The 19,845-nt window shown below is 27.4% G+C and overlaps 1 protein-coding gene across 1 annotated transcript; it reads left to right on the forward strand.

Moving 5' to 3' along the window:
* Positions 1 to 35: 35 nt before the first annotated feature.
* Positions 36 to 15,308, forward strand: LOC135931004 (lariat debranching enzyme-like). Its single transcript, XM_065467848.1, has 4 exons — positions 36 to 480; positions 635 to 919; positions 14,485 to 14,621; positions 14,708 to 15,308. The coding sequence occupies exons 1-4, from the start codon at positions 51 to 53 to the stop codon at positions 15,248 to 15,250; spliced, it is 1,395 nt and encodes a 464-aa protein (XP_065323920.1). The 5' UTR covers positions 36 to 50; the 3' UTR covers positions 15,251 to 15,308.
* Positions 15,309 to 19,845: the final 4,537 nt, after the last annotated feature.

A 19,845-nucleotide genomic window follows, 5' to 3' on the forward strand; every position in this document is an offset into this window, starting at 1 on the left:
ACATGTCAATATTTATGACATACATCTTTATCTGCTGATTCTTATTAATTATGAGTGAATTATTTCTAAGTTCTGATCTAAAAATAGAAACAATCGATTCAAATTTTGATGTAGCTATTGAAGGATGTGCTCATGGGGAATTAGAAATTATATATGACTTAATAACATTTGTTAATACAGAAAAGAGCAGAAATGTCAAGTTATTATTATGCTGTGGAGATTTTCAAAGTGTCAGAAACAATTCTAGGGATTTAGATAGCATGGCTGTACCTCCAAAATTTAGACGTCTTAATTCTTTTTATCAATATTACGAAGGTATTAAGAAGGCTCCCTGTTTGACAATATTTATTGGTGGAAATCATGAAGCTTCTGAATATTTATGGGAATTGCCATATGGAGGTTGGGTGGCACCTATGATTTTCTATATGGGTTGGGCAAATGTTGTCAATTTTGTATATGAATATAGTCCATTTGAAAAAGGTATATAAACAGCATTTTATTTTTTTAAATTAATTTGTATGAAATTTTTTAATATAATATCTTTATATAAAATAAATTGAAAATTCAATTTACTCAAATTATGAAAAGAAAATAAATTAGCTCTTCGAATTTAATCAATTAAATATATATTTAGGCAATTGGCATCAAATTATTATTAGGATAGCTGGAATATCTGGAATTTATAAAAAACAAGATTATAATATAGGACATTTTGAAAGACCACCTTTAAATGAAGACACAAAAAGGAGCATATATCATATACGTAATTTAGATGTTTATAGACTAAGTTTATTAGACACAAGTATCAACCCTATAAATATATGCCTTTCTCATGACTGGCCTAGTGGTATTTGGAATTATGGAGATGTTGATAGACTTTTAACCATTAAACCATATTTCCAGAAAGATATACAATCAGGTTATTATAATTATTTCAAAATTAATTGCTGTTGACTGACTGATGCTGAGAAGTAGAGATCTGCAAAGTTAGGCCCAACCCGAATTTTATTTAAAATAATCGGGTTTGGGCCGGGCCTAATATTTTTAAAAAAATTTCTGGCCTGGTCAGGTTGGACTTTGGAAATTTTATTAAATATATCTAAATTTATCAATTTTATATTGAAATTTGTTATGTAAAATAAAAATTTTAGATTTAATTTATTGAAACTAACATATGTCTTTTATTTTAAGTAATTATAAAAATTAATTTCTATATTTAAATAAATTTGGATCTGGCTGGGCGGGTAAATTTTTTATAAATTTTGGGATCGGGCTTTGCCGGCAAAACTTTTTTAAAAAAATTTTTGGGCCAGGCCGGGCTTGAAAAATTAGGCCTGATGCAGATCACTACTGAGAAGTATAAACCTGATATGTATCGAATACACTAGTAATGTACCACAAACAAAAAATAATTTTTATTTATTATCAAATCAATAATATATTAAATTAAATTTTAATCAGCTATATATATATATCACCGAGCAGGGTGAGAAGATTTTATATAGAAAGAAGTGTCAGAAATTATTGATTTAACATAATCAATTCCAAATTATACAGTGCATTTATCATGGAATCATAAGATACAAAAAAAGGTTTAATTGAAGAGTGATTTAATTTATTTGTAGGAATTGTAATATAGTGATTTGTTAATGTTCTCACAACTGATTAGCATGTTTTCTAACAGTTCTATCAGAAAAATTAAGAATATATGAATTAAGAGAACTTCTTGACCTAATCATACTCTTTGGCTAGCCTGAAGTAGTTTTTTCTGTATTCACTAATAAGTTAAAAATCTTTAAAATCTAATATCCTATATTTTGAATCAGTCATTCTTTATATATCTTGTAACTTTTCCATATCATTACAGGTAATTTATCCTGCCAATTGAAGCTTGCTTTAGTCTAGCTACATTACATCATCTTTGTAGGACTTCAACTAGTCACACTATATTTGCATATTTGCCTATACAATATGTCTAGTAGAAGTAGGTGCAGACCATGAAATTATGCATGACACAAGGTTACGGTGTGAGTGTAAATAAATTTTAAATTATTAAGTGTCACTAGGGTTACCAGATATCCTCTTTTAATAGGACATGTCATCTGTCCTCTTTTGAGATGTCCAAAAAGATGTCCAGTATCTATTTTAATTTTACTTTAATTTGTCCTCTTTTTAAAATAATTTTTTTTATGTATCCTCTTCTATACTTTTCTGATCGTTAAGCTTGATTATAAACAACTTATTATCACTCAAAAATACGTTGCATTTTTTTATATCCTTATGTCATTTCTTAAAATTTATGAAGCCTTAAAATCGTACTTTCCTTATAACTAACAATCCACCAATTATCAGAAAATTTTTGAAATTATTTATAAAACGCATATCTGTGGTTTGCCCATTCCTTGATGTGTATGTTTCATAGAAAAATTAAATCAATTGAGAATTAATATTAAATCAGTTATTGAAATGTTAAACCATTTAAAATATATTTGTAACCTGGAAGAAAAATGAAATAGTAAAGTCAATATTTGAAACAAATAGAATAAAAATGGGGAAAACAAAAATTGCATTTAATGAGTTGATCTTAGGTCAGAATCTCTAGAAGAAATCGATGAAAAAGTCTATAGATTTTTTGAATAATAAAAATGAGTCAAGTTGTTTGACTAATTTTGCAACCTTAAATTGTTTATTTTAAATAAAACGAGGTTCGTTGAATATACAATACTTCTTCACCAAAAATGGGTCAAATATTTCTATAATATTTCAATACTCGTGAACTGTTAAGCTTCGATTTTCTTACATCAGCAATTGATAACGTTGGAAGAATGTTCTCTTTAATCAATAGTCAATGGACAAATGAGAGGAATAGTGGAATTTAAATCTATAAAAGTGATTATATGCATGCAATACCATTTTAAATGGTTGTGTCCAGATTTTTTAAAATTTTTTAGAGAAATGGCCGAAATATTACGAAAAATATCTACAAGTGAAAAATATGAATAAAAAAAATTAACATTTGCAGGATAGTGCAATTTATTAAATGACTGCTTAATAATCAATTTAATTTTAAATTCATTTAAATTCCTTTAAAAATACATAAATAAATATAACCTCTTTTCCACTAAGCTGGATCTGGTAACCCTAGACGTGACGGGCCTTCCCAAAATTTTTGCAAGGTGAATATATATTTACAATTTTATAATTATAAAATATATTTTCTATAATTCATTTTGGGAAACAAAATAATTTTTGAAAACAAAAACAATTCGCATTTGTTTCATCATCACTACTAGGACATCAACAGTATAACTGGAAAATCGATTTCATATGTAGGGCTGTGCCGATATTTAATATCGGATTGGCACGGATACTTATCGTTTTCAAAAAATATTGGATCGGACCGATCTTTTTTAAAAATCTGATCCGATATTTTTTATTGTTTTGGGTTGTTATATTATCTGTAAAAAAAAATTTAAAACATGAACGAGTCATATTCAGTTAGTGTTGCTAAACGGCTAGATTTAGCCAATTTTAAAAACGATTAACTCAAAATTTTAGTCAAGAGTAAATTACCCTATTGATTTTTACCACAGATATCAGAGAGGTTTGGACTTCTATTGGCGAAATTTCGAGACATAGGCAATAATATTTTGGTTAAAATTTTGATTTGGCCCTTTTTAAAAATCGACTAAATGGAACTGTTTAACAACACTACATTCACCCATAAACTTTGCAAATATATTAAATGAGAATATTAACTTATGAAAACTAAAATATACTTAATCATTCGTGAAAGTTAGTTGGTATTTTTTAAAGTAGAAAATATAGATATATTTATGACATTGATACTAAGATAGACGGTAAATAAAAATTATTATAAATATCGGATCGGTATCAGTGGTTTTTAGTAGGATCGGTACAGCTTTACAATCTATCATTCCTCGATGATCTTTATGAATATTACATAAAATTATTCATTATGTCAAGGTTTCGAAAGGAACATCCTACTATTTTAATCAGAAATATCTGATCCCTTGTTAGTTCATTCTTTCAATTGAAACAATTTGTTAGCTTGCAATGATACTAATATGGTTAGCGTGTTTAATCCTAATTTTTGCAACCTTCTTGACTGATAATTAAATAAAGCGTAAGCTAAGACATTCTTCCTACTGGCCATATAGGTAATATCATAATCATATTGAGCCAACAGGCTCACCTTGTTAATAGATTATTAGATAGCTTGTGAAGATATCTTTTTTTTCTCTAAAAAGTCGTTTTAATGGCTTATGATCCATTATCAATCGAAATCTTCTCATATAACATGATGTAATTTCTCAATTTCAAGCAACAAATCGCGAGCTTCCTTATCTATTGAAACATAATACTTTTTCGAGTCCATCAAAGTTCCTGGATGCCTAGGCTATTGGTTTACGGAAAATACTTTCACATTAATGCTAATAATAATAATATAATAATATATTTAACCAATGGCACCTGGGCACCAGTATCGAAATCGATGTTAATATTTAAACCATTCACATTTGCTAATAGTTTGGCTTAGTTGTTCCTCTTTCCTATGTTATAAATCTAATCGTCGGCTCCAGATGCTTCCTTAACATAATTTAGCTATCAGATTCTACATTTGGCATAATTGCCATGCTTGTTGCATTTAAAACATGTATAATTAAACACAGGGCATCTATAACTCCGGTCCTTTTTTCTGGTACAACGTATAGTGATGCAAAATCACTCCATTTGAGCCGATTGCTGAATATCTGGAATTTAATAAATAAAAACCAGTTATAAGTGAAATAAAAATAACCGCAGACCTCGGAATATAAATTGCGATTCAATTAAGTTTAAATACCAGCGTTTGATCATTTTTTGCCTAAAATTTTGAGTAAAAAATCATTGAAGATCATAAAATCAAAGATTCTTTATGAAAAAAGATTTGAAATTGATAAAAAAAATCCTATTGAGAGCATTCTCTAAAAAATCTTTAAAAGCATTTCAAACTGTTATTTATGATTCTATTATATTTATAGATGAATTTTAGGATTTTTAGTTAATAGATAAGAACATTAATTTACACGATTTGTTGTATTATCTGTTATTAATAAAATTATAACATACTTTTATGATTATATTACTTAACGAATTTATTAATAAAATTAAGTTAAAACCTATTTTTTATATTCATTAGTATAAAATTGGTTGAAATGTACTGTGGGTCACGCCTGCCTCAAATTATTTTTACCTTATTTAGATAACAAAAATTTCAGTTTAATATGATAATTTTTTATTTCTAGAAATTTTTTACGGGGGATTTTTTTTCCGTTAGAAGGTTTTTAATTTCTCCAATTATTTTTTTAAATACAATCTTCAATTTCATTTTGTAAATAATTTTTTTCCCATCCTTTTGTCTGTTCTAAACATGTAAGTTTTACCAATTATAGGAGTAAAATATTTTAAATATCATTATATTTTGAATCCAGTTATATTTCAAAAATTTTGATATGAACCTGACTAATGTTAAGATCAAAAAATGAAGCTTGCCAAACTTTTGAAAGCATGGTTTCTTAAGCTTAGGCCACTATGTATGCTTAAATAGTAAAATATTAGTTTAATCTTCAATTCAATGAAAATTACAAAAAATTAATATCAAGAAAGACCGAACAACGAAATATTTAGAAGCATTAATGCAATTATAATTTTAAAAAATTAAATAAACAAAAATATCTTAAATAATATTTACTAACATTATCATTATAAAAAAAAATCAACTATTTTTAAAATCATATTTAGTAAGGCAGAACACTAAAAACAAAAACTATTTATCCTTAAAAACACAAGAGAAATAATTTATATCACTTAATTTTTTATACAAACTAAATTGGGAAATATTATTAAAATTATATGAGAAGACCTTTTTTTAAAAAAAAAACGATATTCTATTTAAATATTTTTAAAAATTCAAAGCTATTTTTTCTTGACGAGTAGGAATGCATATTTATGGTCCTTTCATTAGCTACAATCCATCTAATTTTATCCTCCACTATATAGTTCATTTGAGGGAAGGGGGGGGGGGGGGTGGATAATATAAATTTGGGAATTCTCATAACAAATTGCAATCATAGAATAAGCAGATTGCTACATGCTTTCCCTACCAAATGATTGTTGGCATATTTAAAAAATATTTTAGTAAATATCTATATAATTTATTATATAATCATACAAATATAAATGCATAGGCTTCAGCTCATCGTAGAGCACAAAGGGTATAAAGAACGGATAAATGTTATTTAAAACGATAGTTATAATTTATTGGAGGACTATAGCTTTTTTAGCCTTTGCCTTCCCCGCTTCCTTTTTTCGCTTATTGGGAGTGTTTTTGCCTCATTAGGCAATGTATAAATATTACACCTAACAGCTAATGCTATCAGGTGTTCACAACTATATTTTTTTAAAGCAAGAGCTCATCATCCAGTCTTCGTGATTGAAACAAATTTCATTCACTGTGGATGCATCTTTTTGAAATTGATCAAAATCGATCCATGTTTTTGAAGTTCTTCGGCTTAAATATGCTTCCTATAGTAATTTTTTTTAAAAAAAAAAAGGAATATGGTTAAAATAAAAATTTATGTTGTCTAATGATATAAAATAGTGATATTTGTCTGAATTAGTGTTGTTAAACTGCTCGATTTTTAAAAACGGCCAACTCAAAATTTTAGCCAAAACTATTACGTAAGTTTGGAGATTTTGTCCTTAGATAGTAGAAAGGTTTGGACATCTATTAGCGAAATCACGAGGCTTATATTTTATTATTTTGGCGAAAATCGGCGAAATCGAGCCATTTAACAACACAAATAAGGATACTAAATAGAGATGCTCAGCCCTCAAAAATTTAAATAGGACCAGGCCGGAAATTTTAAAAAAATTAATTATTACTGGCTGTCTTAGCAAAAAATACCCGGGCTGGGGTCTGCCGGAAAATTTATACTTGGAATATCAGGTAGGATAACGGGTCAGGCCGGGAAAATTTATTTTAAAAAAAGTATAATAAGCCAGGCCGGGCAACTTGTATAAAGATTCTTAATTGGCCTGGCTTTGCGGATCTCTAATAATAAATATATTTAACAAAATATTAATTAAATTTAAAAATTTCTTTATAAAAATTATATTTACCATATAATCATCAAAATTTCCTTTAAAGTCAATATTTTCGGCAAAATATATGCTAACTGATTTTCCAATAATTTTTTTTCTGGCCTTTATTTAATGGTAGGTCTTCGTTTGTAGTTCTAACCCAATAACCGGCTTTTCGATAAATTTTTCTTGGGTCTGCTCTCCCATATTACGCTGTTGTGACATTTTTTTGACGATATCGTTTTGTAGCAATTCTAGAAATTTATTTAGAGGTAACCCTTCTCTTAATATATAATTTTCTTTCAATGCTCGGTTCGTAGCCTCTAGGGGAATATTGGTATAAGGAACCCTAGGAAAATATCCTTGATACCATCCGTGATTCTGAATTATGTATTCCTTGTTGAAGCAGGCAAGAAATTCTGACATTTGTTTCATTCTATTTTCGAAAAAACAATTACACTCCAATGTCAAATAATTTTCGTGAATGGCAGACTTGCAGATTATCAATATGGTTCAATATATGATACATGTTTTTTGAATCTTTAATGGTACATAGACGTTGTTCAAGCCTTTTCTTCACATGAGAATAGCAATTCACCACTCTATAAAATTTTGACTGATACTTTTGCGAATGCATTAGCGATTTTCTCACATCCATCAGCGATTAGTATGCTCGGATTATAAAAGATATTTAGTACCTTCTGTGCTGTTATTTTAACAGAATTAAATAAGAAAGAATAATCGTCACTATCGCTAAACCAAAGGGGTGAAATTGGTGAGCCATATCACATGTGCCGATAATTAATAAAGGGTGACCCTGCCACGTAATTTTATATGTAGCATCTGTGTGAACGTGTATGTTGTATTTGCAGAATGAAATAAGAGTTTTCGATGTTGCGATTGGAATACCCGAAAACATAATTTCGTGGTGATCAATAAAACCTTTATCGGGATCATTCGGGAATAGCTTTATTATCGTTAACCCATTTTCGATGTCGCTAACAGTCATATTGGCGGGACCAAATTTATTTTTCTTGTACGTATTTAAAAAGTTGCTCAATTGGGTTGTACGCTATCTGATTATCCAATTTTTTCCGAATAAAAGGTTTAGTTATGCCGCTTTCATATATCTCCATAATTTTATTTTTATGTCAGGGTGAATATATTTAGCTGTTGAATGCTCGTGATTTTTAGTGGAATTTAATTTATCTATAAGAGCATATGTTCTTTAACGCATAACTGTGCTGAACAGCTGGCCCCACGAATATATGTACATCGATAAAAAAATTTGAATCCCTCATCAGTTCTATATTCCTGATATCTGGTCCACTTATATCCTTCATAGGATACAAGGTAGGAATTGGGCTCTAAAATTTTTATAAATTCATATGTTAAAGCTGGTCCTCTTTTTTTTGTGAATGAAGATGAAACAGGTTGATGTTTTTGGTCTTCATCTAATTCGGACGTATAGGGTGGGGGGTCGAAATTCATTTTTTTGGTTAAATATTTATTATTTTAAGATTTAATAAATATAAAAAAATATTGCAATTAGAAAAATCATGCTTTTGTAAATTAAATACCTTGTTTTAAAATTTAAGGTCGAAAACACCTTTTTTTACCATAAATATTGTTTATTTTATCATAGAAAAATCTTAAAATTTCCCCTAAGGCAACAAAAATATATTTATGATAAAAAAAACGTTCTTTTGATATTAAATTTAAATAATATGGTATTTAATTAACTAAAAAATTATAAATTTAAATATTTATTGCATTAAGGTTTTATTTTATATATGAAAAATAAAAATAATTGTAAAAAAAACGTGTTATCGATCTTAAATTTTAAAAATAAGGTTTTCACTATCTCAATAGGCCAAAATGAGGAGGCATGGAAGAATGGCAAAGGCTAAAAGGGCATTAGGCCATGTCTTAGTCCGTCTTATAAAACGTTATTCTGCTTAACCCGGGCCAAATAGATTCCCCCCCCCCATGAAAAATGATTAATTTTATTTAAAATTTTTTAAATTTTATTTTTAAAAATTTTTTAATTTTAATTTAATAAATTCTTAATAAACGCTTGATTTTTATGTTTTAAATTTATTATAAATAATAATAGATATACACATTTGATTATTTTTATATTTATTAAATAAATTTTATATTATTTTGCATTTCATAAAAGTTGTCTAGTTTGTCATATTCCATTTTATAAAAATATATATTTCTCATTTTCAATATGAATTTCACACCACCCAAAAAAGGGAGTTATTCAATCAAACGTATCACTATATTGACTCAAAAAATCCAAAAAAAACTAAAAAAGATTTTGTCCGATCAGATTCATCGAAAGACAAGAGTCGGTGAAACTCTTTATTGAACTATATGATGTTGTCTTTGCAGCACTAGAATTTTATATATCAAGCAAGGAAAAAGATTCAGCACGGAAAAAGATTCAGCAAGGAAAAAGATTCAGCAGATGCCGAAAATCTTTTGCAGGCTATTATTAAGCCACAGTTTTTAATTTCAATTCAATGTGTTTATTTTTTATTTAATTAAACATATGATTTTAGCAAAATGCTACGAAAAATTGATTTGGATTTAAGGAAGATTATGAATAGAGCAAAGGATATTGTTGAAATATTAACAAAATCAGAGAGAATGTGAATGAAAAATTTCATGAAATATATGAAAAAGTAAAGGAGATTGCTAATATGTTTGGAATTGAAATTTTTAAACCTAGAGTAGTCTCTAGACAGTCCAATCGATCAAATATTGATGCATCCACGATTGAGGATTTTTATAATAAACATTTTTTCCCCTTATTGATATATTTTTATTTCAATTAAAAGAAAGATTTATTAGTCATAATTATATTTTAAAAAGCTTTAATTTCTTTTCCCGGTTGAGTCTAAACTGTTGATTACACTTGAAACACGAGAGGATATTAAAAAAATCTCAGAGTTTTATGCTGTTGATTTAGTAGGTTCATATGATAAGTTACTTTGTGATGTCGAATTTTGGTATAAAAATAGGGTATTCTTTGAGACCAAAAAATGCTCTGCAGGCCCTTTCCATGTGTAATTGCATTTTAGATTCCCTGCCTAATATCAAAACATTATTAATTATTTTAGCTACCTTGCCAATTAGTACCTGCACTGATGAAAGAATAGGTTGGATTTTAGAATTTGGATTCACAAGCCCTAAAATGGCAACCAATTATATAATATTAATTCAACCATGACCCAAATTTTGAAAAAATAAAAGGAAATATAGGTATGATTCCATCTTTTTTTAAACTATCATTTCAACTTTAAAAAAGTTAAAAACCTATTTGAGAAACACAACCGGTGAAAAACGTTTAAATGGATTAGCCCTATTAAATATTTATAAGGAGATTATTTTAGATTTGATTCTAGATGAATTAGCAAAATCTCAGAGAAAAGTAGATCTCTCTTTTTAAATTCAAATCAAAAAATAGCAATAAAATTTTATTAGTTTTTCAGGGTTGCATGTGTTTTATTTGGTGATATAATAAAAACAAAAACTATTAAGTGGTATAATAATAAGTTTGAAGTGTTTAAAAAAACAGAAATACCACATTTATGTATTAGGAAAAAGATAGATTAAGTGAATATTTTTTCAAATTTTTACAATAATTTTTTTAAAAAAAGTAACATAAGAATTTACCTATGAAATGTTTCTAGAATATCGTATTTAATTGGAAAATTAATTTTTTGGAAGATTTGTAAGTGTAATACTCTATTGTAGTATTTAATGATCTTTATCTCAGATTCTATGAACCTTAAATATCAATATTGATCATAAAGACTTATACTAAGAATTTAAAAAATCAGCCCCCACCTTTAAAGTAATTAACTTATATTGCAGATAAATGTAAATGCCATTCGTTTTTTTCTATAGAAAGGAGCTCAGAAGAACGAAATATAGAAATTATCAACCAAAGAATATTTTATTTTGTATATATTATAATAATCTATAATTACAAACACAATAATAATAATAATAATTTACATAATGATTTAATTTTGTAAGAAAATATTATATTTTTAAATTGCATTCTCGTTTAGTTTTGAGTGTTCCAAAATTGGCATCTTTATTTTTATATAAATAGAGAAAAGATAAAAATATTATATAAATTTATTTTACCTTTAATTGATTGATTGTCCCCGAAAACCAAGTTCCAAAAATCATGCATATGATTATAATAGTTTGTAAAATCGTACGGAATGTACTGATTTAATATCGAAGTAACATTATTTATGATTTGATTTCTATTGTTTGGCCTTGGTATAGACCTATATTTGTTTTTCATGACCCCGAAAAAGTTTTCATTAATTGAGGTGAATATGGCGGAAGATATTCAATTCGATTTTTATAGCTATCAATAAGATGACACTTGTATATTGCGGCATTATCCATAATGATAATTGCATCATTTGGAAGAATTGTTATTAATTCTCTCAGATAATCAAGGAAAAGCAACCCATTAAAGGGCCCTTCAATAATTCGATAGGTTATAAGGCCACCAATTCCTATTGTACATAAAATGCTAACGTTCTTGCCTTTGGAAGGTGGAACTATCACAGTTGGTGTGACGTTGTAGGGGGCCCAAACATACACAGACAACATGTAGGTTTATGCCTGTTTCATCCAGGAAGAACATTTTTCCCATAGGAATGTTTAGCATTTTAAGGCAATAAGCCTGGCGAATGCGAATTGCTCCTGGTGTATTTCGTCGATCGGGCTCTATTCCAACCCTTTTTTTAGACCAGCCTATTTTTTTAATATATTTTCGGAATGGTCCCCTCATTTTTTGGAAAACCTGGAGGCAAATTTTCTATGATATCTTTAATAGTCGAGGTGTTGTTATCCATTAAAATATTTATAACCTTTCTTTAGATTTCGGATGTGTCTTTTTTTTACATCTCTTTTTTGAATTTGATATTGCTTCAATGGCCCCCCTATAAACTCTGGAAAAGTTTCTTGACTTAATTTTTTAACCGAGGCTATTGACATATCAATATGTCTGGCAATGTCCTTTATTTTCATTCTTTCCATTTCAGGCTGGGACAACAATTTGGTTACTATGTCAATTTTCTCTTTATTCCAGCAATTATATTTTCTTTTTGGGTTTTGAATTGCCGGTGAGTTTATAGGGTTTATTATAGTAAAATTGGCACTTATAGCAGATTGCGAAAATGATGTGGAAAAGGAATGATTAGATAAAAAGGAATTATTATTATATAAAGAAGAATTTCTAAAACTATTATTGGTATTATTGGATAAAATATTATTAATATTATACATTTTAAATTTAAAAAATTATTTTTTTGTAATTAAAAAGTTTTATGAAAAATTTTTATTAATTGTTAAATTTTTTTCCTAATACATAAATGTGGTATTTCTGTTTTTTAAACACTTCAAACATACCACTTAAAAGTTTTTGTTTTTATTATATCACCAAATTAAACACATGATAATCAATTTTTTTTTGTAAAAAAAGTATTATTTAAAAGATAAAATCATCATATTTTTTTAAATACCATTATTTGCATAAGAATTACACATATTTTATATAATTGTAAAAAAATTACTTTTGTTTAAATAGAGTCTATACATTATAATTTTTAATATTAAAATCTATATTATATAAAATATCAATATTTTGAAAATATTTTAATTAATAAAAATATATACATGATTAAATAAAGGAATGTAAAATATATAATAAAATACCCTAAAATTTTGTTATATGAAAATATAAAACAATTTTAACAAATCCAAAAATATAAGCAATTAAGTGTTCAAAAAAATGGGAGGTTTGGGGGACGAAGCCCCCCCCCCTCCAAAAAAAATCTCGAACCCCCTCCCTTATGATAAAATCCTAGCTACGCCACTGGTATTTTCGGTAAAAATAAATATTAAATTTTCATTTAAATGCTCGTTTTGAAAAGAGTCACCTATACATAAATCTAAATAGCCTTTTTCTTTTTAGGTGGATCAGGACACGACCTTGATCCTTCAATAAAATATAACTAATGTTTTAGATAACATTTATTCATTCCATGTGCTTCTTTGGTGAGTTGCACTTGCAACCTATGCGTGTATATTTGTGTGTTATCATAAAATATATTTTAGTAGGTAGGATTATTAAAATAAATTATAGTCGATATTTTACCAAAATATTTTTAAATATGCCAACAATTATATGGTAAGGGAAGAATCTGGAACATGTTTGGAAATCTATTGCCTAACTATTTTTTCAATTGGAAACTATTTTATAAGAATATAATTTGAGATTTATTTGTCTCTCTCGTATAGTTCTAACTTGCATTAAATGATAGAATTATATCAGAGACAAGTCATTCTAAATGTCTTCATTGGGTAACTAATGAGACCTGAGTTTTATCTATGTAGACAATTTTCAACAACAAAACACAAAAATAACTGGTTATAGCAATAGTTAAATTTTTTCTATGATTGTAATTTTAACGAGAATGCTCAAATTTAATATTGTTCCCTCTCCCTTTTATGAGAATGGCCAAATATAATATTGTTTCCTCGCCCCAAATGAGCCATAGTGAGAGTTAAAAATTAGATGAATTGCAGCTAATGAAGGGACCATAAATGCCCATTCCCACTTCTCAATAAAAAATAGTCTTCAATTTTCAAATAGAATATCTTCCTTTTAAAAATGCCCTTTTCATATAATTTTAATATTATTACTATTTCCCAATGTAGTTTACCTATAAAAAGTATTCTTTTGTTCTTTTAAGGATAATATTCTTGATTTTTAGTATGAAAATTCATAGACTAAGGAATATTTAAATACATGGCCGGCCTACTAAATTATAATCAAAGAATATGATAGAAAGGTTCTTTTTTTATAATGATGCTAGCAAATTTTTTTTCATATTTTGCTAATAACCTTTTTATACTGTTTACCAAATGAATTGAAAATCTAGCTAAAATCTATTATTTGACATATTGCCCACTTTAGAAAGACCATCAATTTTTTTTGACCCACCAGGATTTTTATTTTATGAACCCGGCCCGGAATTAAATTTTGTTTTTTATGAATTATTTTGGCTGTATTTAGCATGTTTTAAATTGAGATTATGAACAATAAATGAGTATCAAACGCTTCGTTATATGATTTTCAAATTAATTATTGATATAATTTAAATTTTTTTTATATAAATCGGCTCAGATTTATAATTTTTAAGCCCGGCTCTTCGGCAGGTCCTGATAATTATAAGTACTCCGATTTTCTAACATCTTTTAACCATTTATGAAAATTTTTCAACATATTATTAGGCCAACTGGGTAGTCCGCCGACCAACGAACTATTAAAAAAACTTAAACCTGATTATTGGTTTTCCGCGCATTTACATGTCAAATTTGCCGCCTTATTCCCTCATAAATCCTATTCTAAGAACAATAAAGAATCTTCGGTAATTTTAGATTGCATTTTTTTTTTTAAATTAAATATTATTTCTAATCAGAAATAATATAATTCACCATTTTTATTATTCATAAGCTAGATGATGAAGATGACACAACCATAAAAGAAACTTTTACCAAATTTCTTGCCCTCGATAAATGTTTGCCACATAGACAGTTTTTACAAGTAATTTCGTTTCCCCACTCAGTCAAAGACATTGAAATTAGTGCTAAATCTGATTCGCCTGACAACGATAACGACCTGGCTACTTCGTCACTCGATAACGGCAAATTCAAAACGCGCTCTTATTTAGCTTACGATTTAGAATGGATCGATGTTCTGCGCAAAACGGACAGCCTCGTTAACTGCGATAAAACCCGAACGAATATACCCTACGCTTTGGAAGAACCATTATTATCACAACAACCTGATGATTTGAAGAAAGTTCGAAGTACTATTACTCCCATCGCGTTCCCCTCTTCAAATTTATTTGTGCCAACAACGAAAAATTCTCCAGCAACAATTAATATACAAACCTTGGAATTTTGCCAAAAATTTAATTTGATCAATTTATACGACGAATTAAAGCCACCAGAAAATGAAACTTTAGAAAATGTGGATAAATATTTTGATTTCTAAAAAATTTGACCATAATTTTTTAATAGCAAAAATTATGTTTTACGAACAATAGATTATTTCGTTCGAATATTGTAATTGTAAATAAATATATCTGTTAGATAAAATATTGTTGATAAATTTTAAAATCTAGTAACAAGAAAATCATATTATTTTTTGGGGTTACAATTTTGGGTCCTGTTCTTAATTTATATAATTTGTGGCTCTAATTTCCTAGTTATTTAGAAAATGTAACCTGTTAATACACCTAATATAAAAAAACTTTTATAGTACCTTTTCCAGAAGAGTTCGTAACTTTTGTAAGTGCAAAAAGACTTTCTGTTATTTTACCATTATATATGTATCGTAGGCAAATGGTTGCTTGATCATAAACGCAAATGTCTTGAGTACTATCCATTTGCAAACTAAACCGTTTGTTACCAATCTCCTTTTTTATTAAATTCCTGATTTGATCAAGAACAGCATCAATAACTTTGTTGACAGTTGTTTTTGACAACAAGGTTATGAGAGAACCTCTTCCCTTCGATTTTGATTTGTTAGACAGTTTAAGCGTATCCTTTCTACGTTTGCTTTTTAAAATAGCCTTCTCTAATGATCTCTAAGTATTTGATCATTCTTTGATATAATACGGATCATTTCCAGGAAATTGCCATGATTTAAATTTTCATTATCAAAGAGGCTAAGTGTTTCGGTAGCATTTGATCCTCTGTATGGTAAGTTTTGTTTACATAAAAACTTAATTATCTCAAATATTTGTTTTATTATGTAGATATTGTTATGAATTTGTCGATTTTTTTCATTTAATATTTTAACGCGAATTGAATTATTAAATGACTGGTTTTTTGAAGCTCTGAGGTAGGCCTCGACAGCACTAATATGCACTTTTGAATTTTCATGTATTTTAATAACTGAGTGCATGTGACGAAAATTTGTAGAGCCTGTTGTGAAAGTGTTTTCACATACTGCAAATGCCAGGCAGATTGAGCAGTACACAGCTTGGGCTTTATTGCATATAATTTTTATGGTAATCCATTTTCTAGGTATTTTTTCACTCATTACCATTCGATAATATAATTTATCATATTTGATGTTTATTGGTTGTATAGGATGTTGCATTAAAAATCTAAGTTTTTGAGGTATAGTGGCTGTTAATTGCAACTTAAAATTTTCATGTGTATGCATATTCAATTCTGATAATCCACTTTGAGAAATATCTGAAGGCATTATTGATATAGTTGCTTCTGACAAGTGTGAGGATAGTGGCAATGATTGAACTGATGCCATAATACATGAAGATGTTGCAGATAAGGTAGTTGTTTCAGGTAGTAGTGAATGGGAGGCTGTTGATATCTTTAAAAAAATAGTTTATTTACATGAAGTAATAGTATTTGAATTACTTGGTATTGATTTATCAAAAAAAGATAATTTAAGTTGTTTTGGATCAGCACCAGCTGCTTTGAGACCAGCAGCATTTTTTTTCTTAATTTTTCAGCTCCACCTTTAAATTTCCTTTTGGCATTTCTATGCATATATGAAAATATATCAATTCAACTAAAATAAAATTTATTATAATTTTTTTTAAATGTATTTTAATATAAAGCATAAAGTAATCTGTTATGTTATCGGCCAGTAATAATTAAAAAAAACATTACTATCTTTGGGTTATGAAATATAAATAAGTTTTTTAAAAATATATCAATTCAATCAACTAAAATAAATTTTTTTTAAAGAATTGTATTTTAATATAAAGCATAAAGTAATCTGTTATGTTACCAGCCAGTAATAATAATAAAAAAACATTACTATCTTTAGGTTATGAAATCTAAATAAGTTTTTTACTTTTGACTATTTACATACATCTCAATTTACGTGTAAAAATAGTATATAAAGTTGATTCTTTTCTTATATTATGTTTGTTTGCTAATGATCAGTAAATTGTTGTAATACAAATATTAGGCGCACAAAAGTTTCCTCTACAATAAATTAATGTATAAAAATATAATATAATAAATTAATGAAAACTTAGTTTTCACTCTACTCAGGCCCAAGCTCAAAAGGATCAATGAATTAAGAACAAGATAGTTTCTTATATTACAATAAATTAATTTATAAAAATATAATATAAATTAATGAAAACTTAGCTTTCACTCTACTCAAGCCCAAGCTCAAAAGGATCAATGAATTAAGAACAAGAAATACAATCAATCACTATAGTTTCCTATATACAATAAATTAATGTATAAAAATTAATATAATAAATTAATGAAAACTTAGCTTTCACTCTACTCAAGCCCAAGCTCAAAAGGATCAATGAATTAAGAACAAGATAGTTTCCTATATACAATAAATTAATGTATAAAAATATAATATAAATTAATGAAAACTTAGCTTTAACTCTACTTAAGCCCAAGCTCAAAAGGATCAATGAAATACAATCAATCACAATAGTTTCCTATATACAATAAATTAATGTAAAAAAATTAAATAAATAAATGAAAACTTAGCTTTCACTCTACTCAAGCCCAAGCTCAAAAGGATCAATGAATTAAGAAGAAGAAATACAATCAATCACTATAGTTTCCTATATACAATAAATTAATGTATAAAAATTAATATAATAAATTAATCAAAACTTAGCTTTCACTCTACTCAAACTCAAACATAAGCGTTTTCACTTCCTTTGAAAAAAAAAACGAAAAGCACGTGGTAAATGATATATAGCGTCAAGCGACATAATTGATATTTTATGCATTCAAATATAGTAAACGACATGATAATTCTTCTCAGGGAATGTTATATTCAAATAATAGATATCATTAAATAAATAAATGATAAGAGTAAATAATGTGAACAAAATAATATTTTTTTTTCCTACCGGCCTCTTTTTTGATATTTTCCTCTCATCGGCCTCAAAATCGACATTTTCTCGCGGTCTCGTGGGCAAAATGCCCACTGGGTCTTATGGCCAGTCCGCCCCTGATTATGACCATATCTAATTGACGAATATAATAATTCATGATGTATAAATAGTATATCACAATATATTTCTACATTACTACACATCTTAATTTTAAAAAATGTAGAGTATTATTTGATCAATTATATATATTATATCATTGGATTTGATAAAAAATGATGTGTAACTATAATAATGGCAAGCAATCTAATACACTTATTAATATTTTGATAAAAATGATGTGAAACTATATTAATGGCAAGTAATCTAATATACTTATTAATATTTTATACTTTGAAAAATATAAAGTTTTGCTAGTTAAATTAATTTATAATACAAAAAGATATCATATATTATTTGCATATAAATAATAACTATAAGCGTTATTCACACATTCGATGATAAAAATTACAAATTATGTTTTATCCAATATTTTAACAAAGTATATACCCCTTTAAATAAACTTGTATATTTATTTATTTATCAATGTTGTAAAGTGAAATATTTTTCATACAGGTAATGATAACAATGGGTTATATTTCAAACAATGACATATGTTATTGATTTCAAAACACCATTTTAATTGTTGGGCAACTTTCTAGAATACTAATCCGCACTCTTTAAAAGCAAGTACTCAAGTTAATATTGATTGGATTTGGAAAAAAATTAAACTCAATGAAAAAATTATGATTATTAATGACAAAAATGACGTATTTTTACCATTATCTGCCTTTGTTCAATTACACATATTTTACTGTATAAAAAAGTAATCTTGCATTTAAAGAATTGTATTAATGCCTCAGCAGCCATTATTATGTATACAACTAAAGAGAATTCCGTCGAGCACTAGAGAATCGATGTAAACAAAATTATATTAATGGCTTATAGAAAAAATAATAAAGAATTTACCTCTTAACTTATGTTAAAATTTAAAAAATCGTCGTTTACAAATTTTTAATAAAAATAACAAAAAATATCTATGTGCCTAACTCTTTATTTTAATTTAAAAAATATTGGCCCCCCTAAGTATGCAGCCTCCCTACCACCAGCTGGAAATTCCTGGTCACGGTCCTGGATGATTTTGATGCGATTACTAGGTTGAAGTAAAAGAATAGGATTAAAAATAATCCATTATTTTTATAAAAGGCATTGATAAATTTATCTCCGGATTGGTGATTGTTTCAAGAGTGGCCCTATCTATCAATATCCGCCGTTTGTATTTGTATGTGAACGAAACGATATTTATATTAATTCGCGCAAATGTTTTGACCTTGAACAATTATCAATTTGCCCACAAATTATTAAGCGTAAATATATTTACATATTAAAAGGCAACATTTCATCTTTGGCATAATTGAGTAGATCTGATCTTATGATCATTAATTTAAAATTTTGATGGCAGCTGCGAACACAAACATTATGTGTACCACTACCTCCTGCAAGTATATATTTTTTTGGCCGAATCCATGCATATTTCGAAAAGCGAATTTATAATATCGGGCCTCCTTTCTCAATATATAAATTTTTTCCAAATTATCTAAAAAAATTTTTGTATGGGAATCTTTTGTCCGTCTTTGGTAGAAATGGAAATACAATATTTCCCGTTAGGCATGATTCGACTTATTTTGTTTCTATAATAAAT

The sequence above is a fragment of the Gordionus sp. m RMFG-2023 genome, chromosome 1, assembly GCF_954871325.1.
Source record: "Gordionus sp. m RMFG-2023 chromosome 1, tfGorSpeb1-WG-v2, whole genome shotgun sequence".
NCBI lineage: Eukaryota > Metazoa > Nematomorpha > Gordioida > Chordodea > Parachordodidae > Gordionus > Gordionus sp. m RMFG-2023.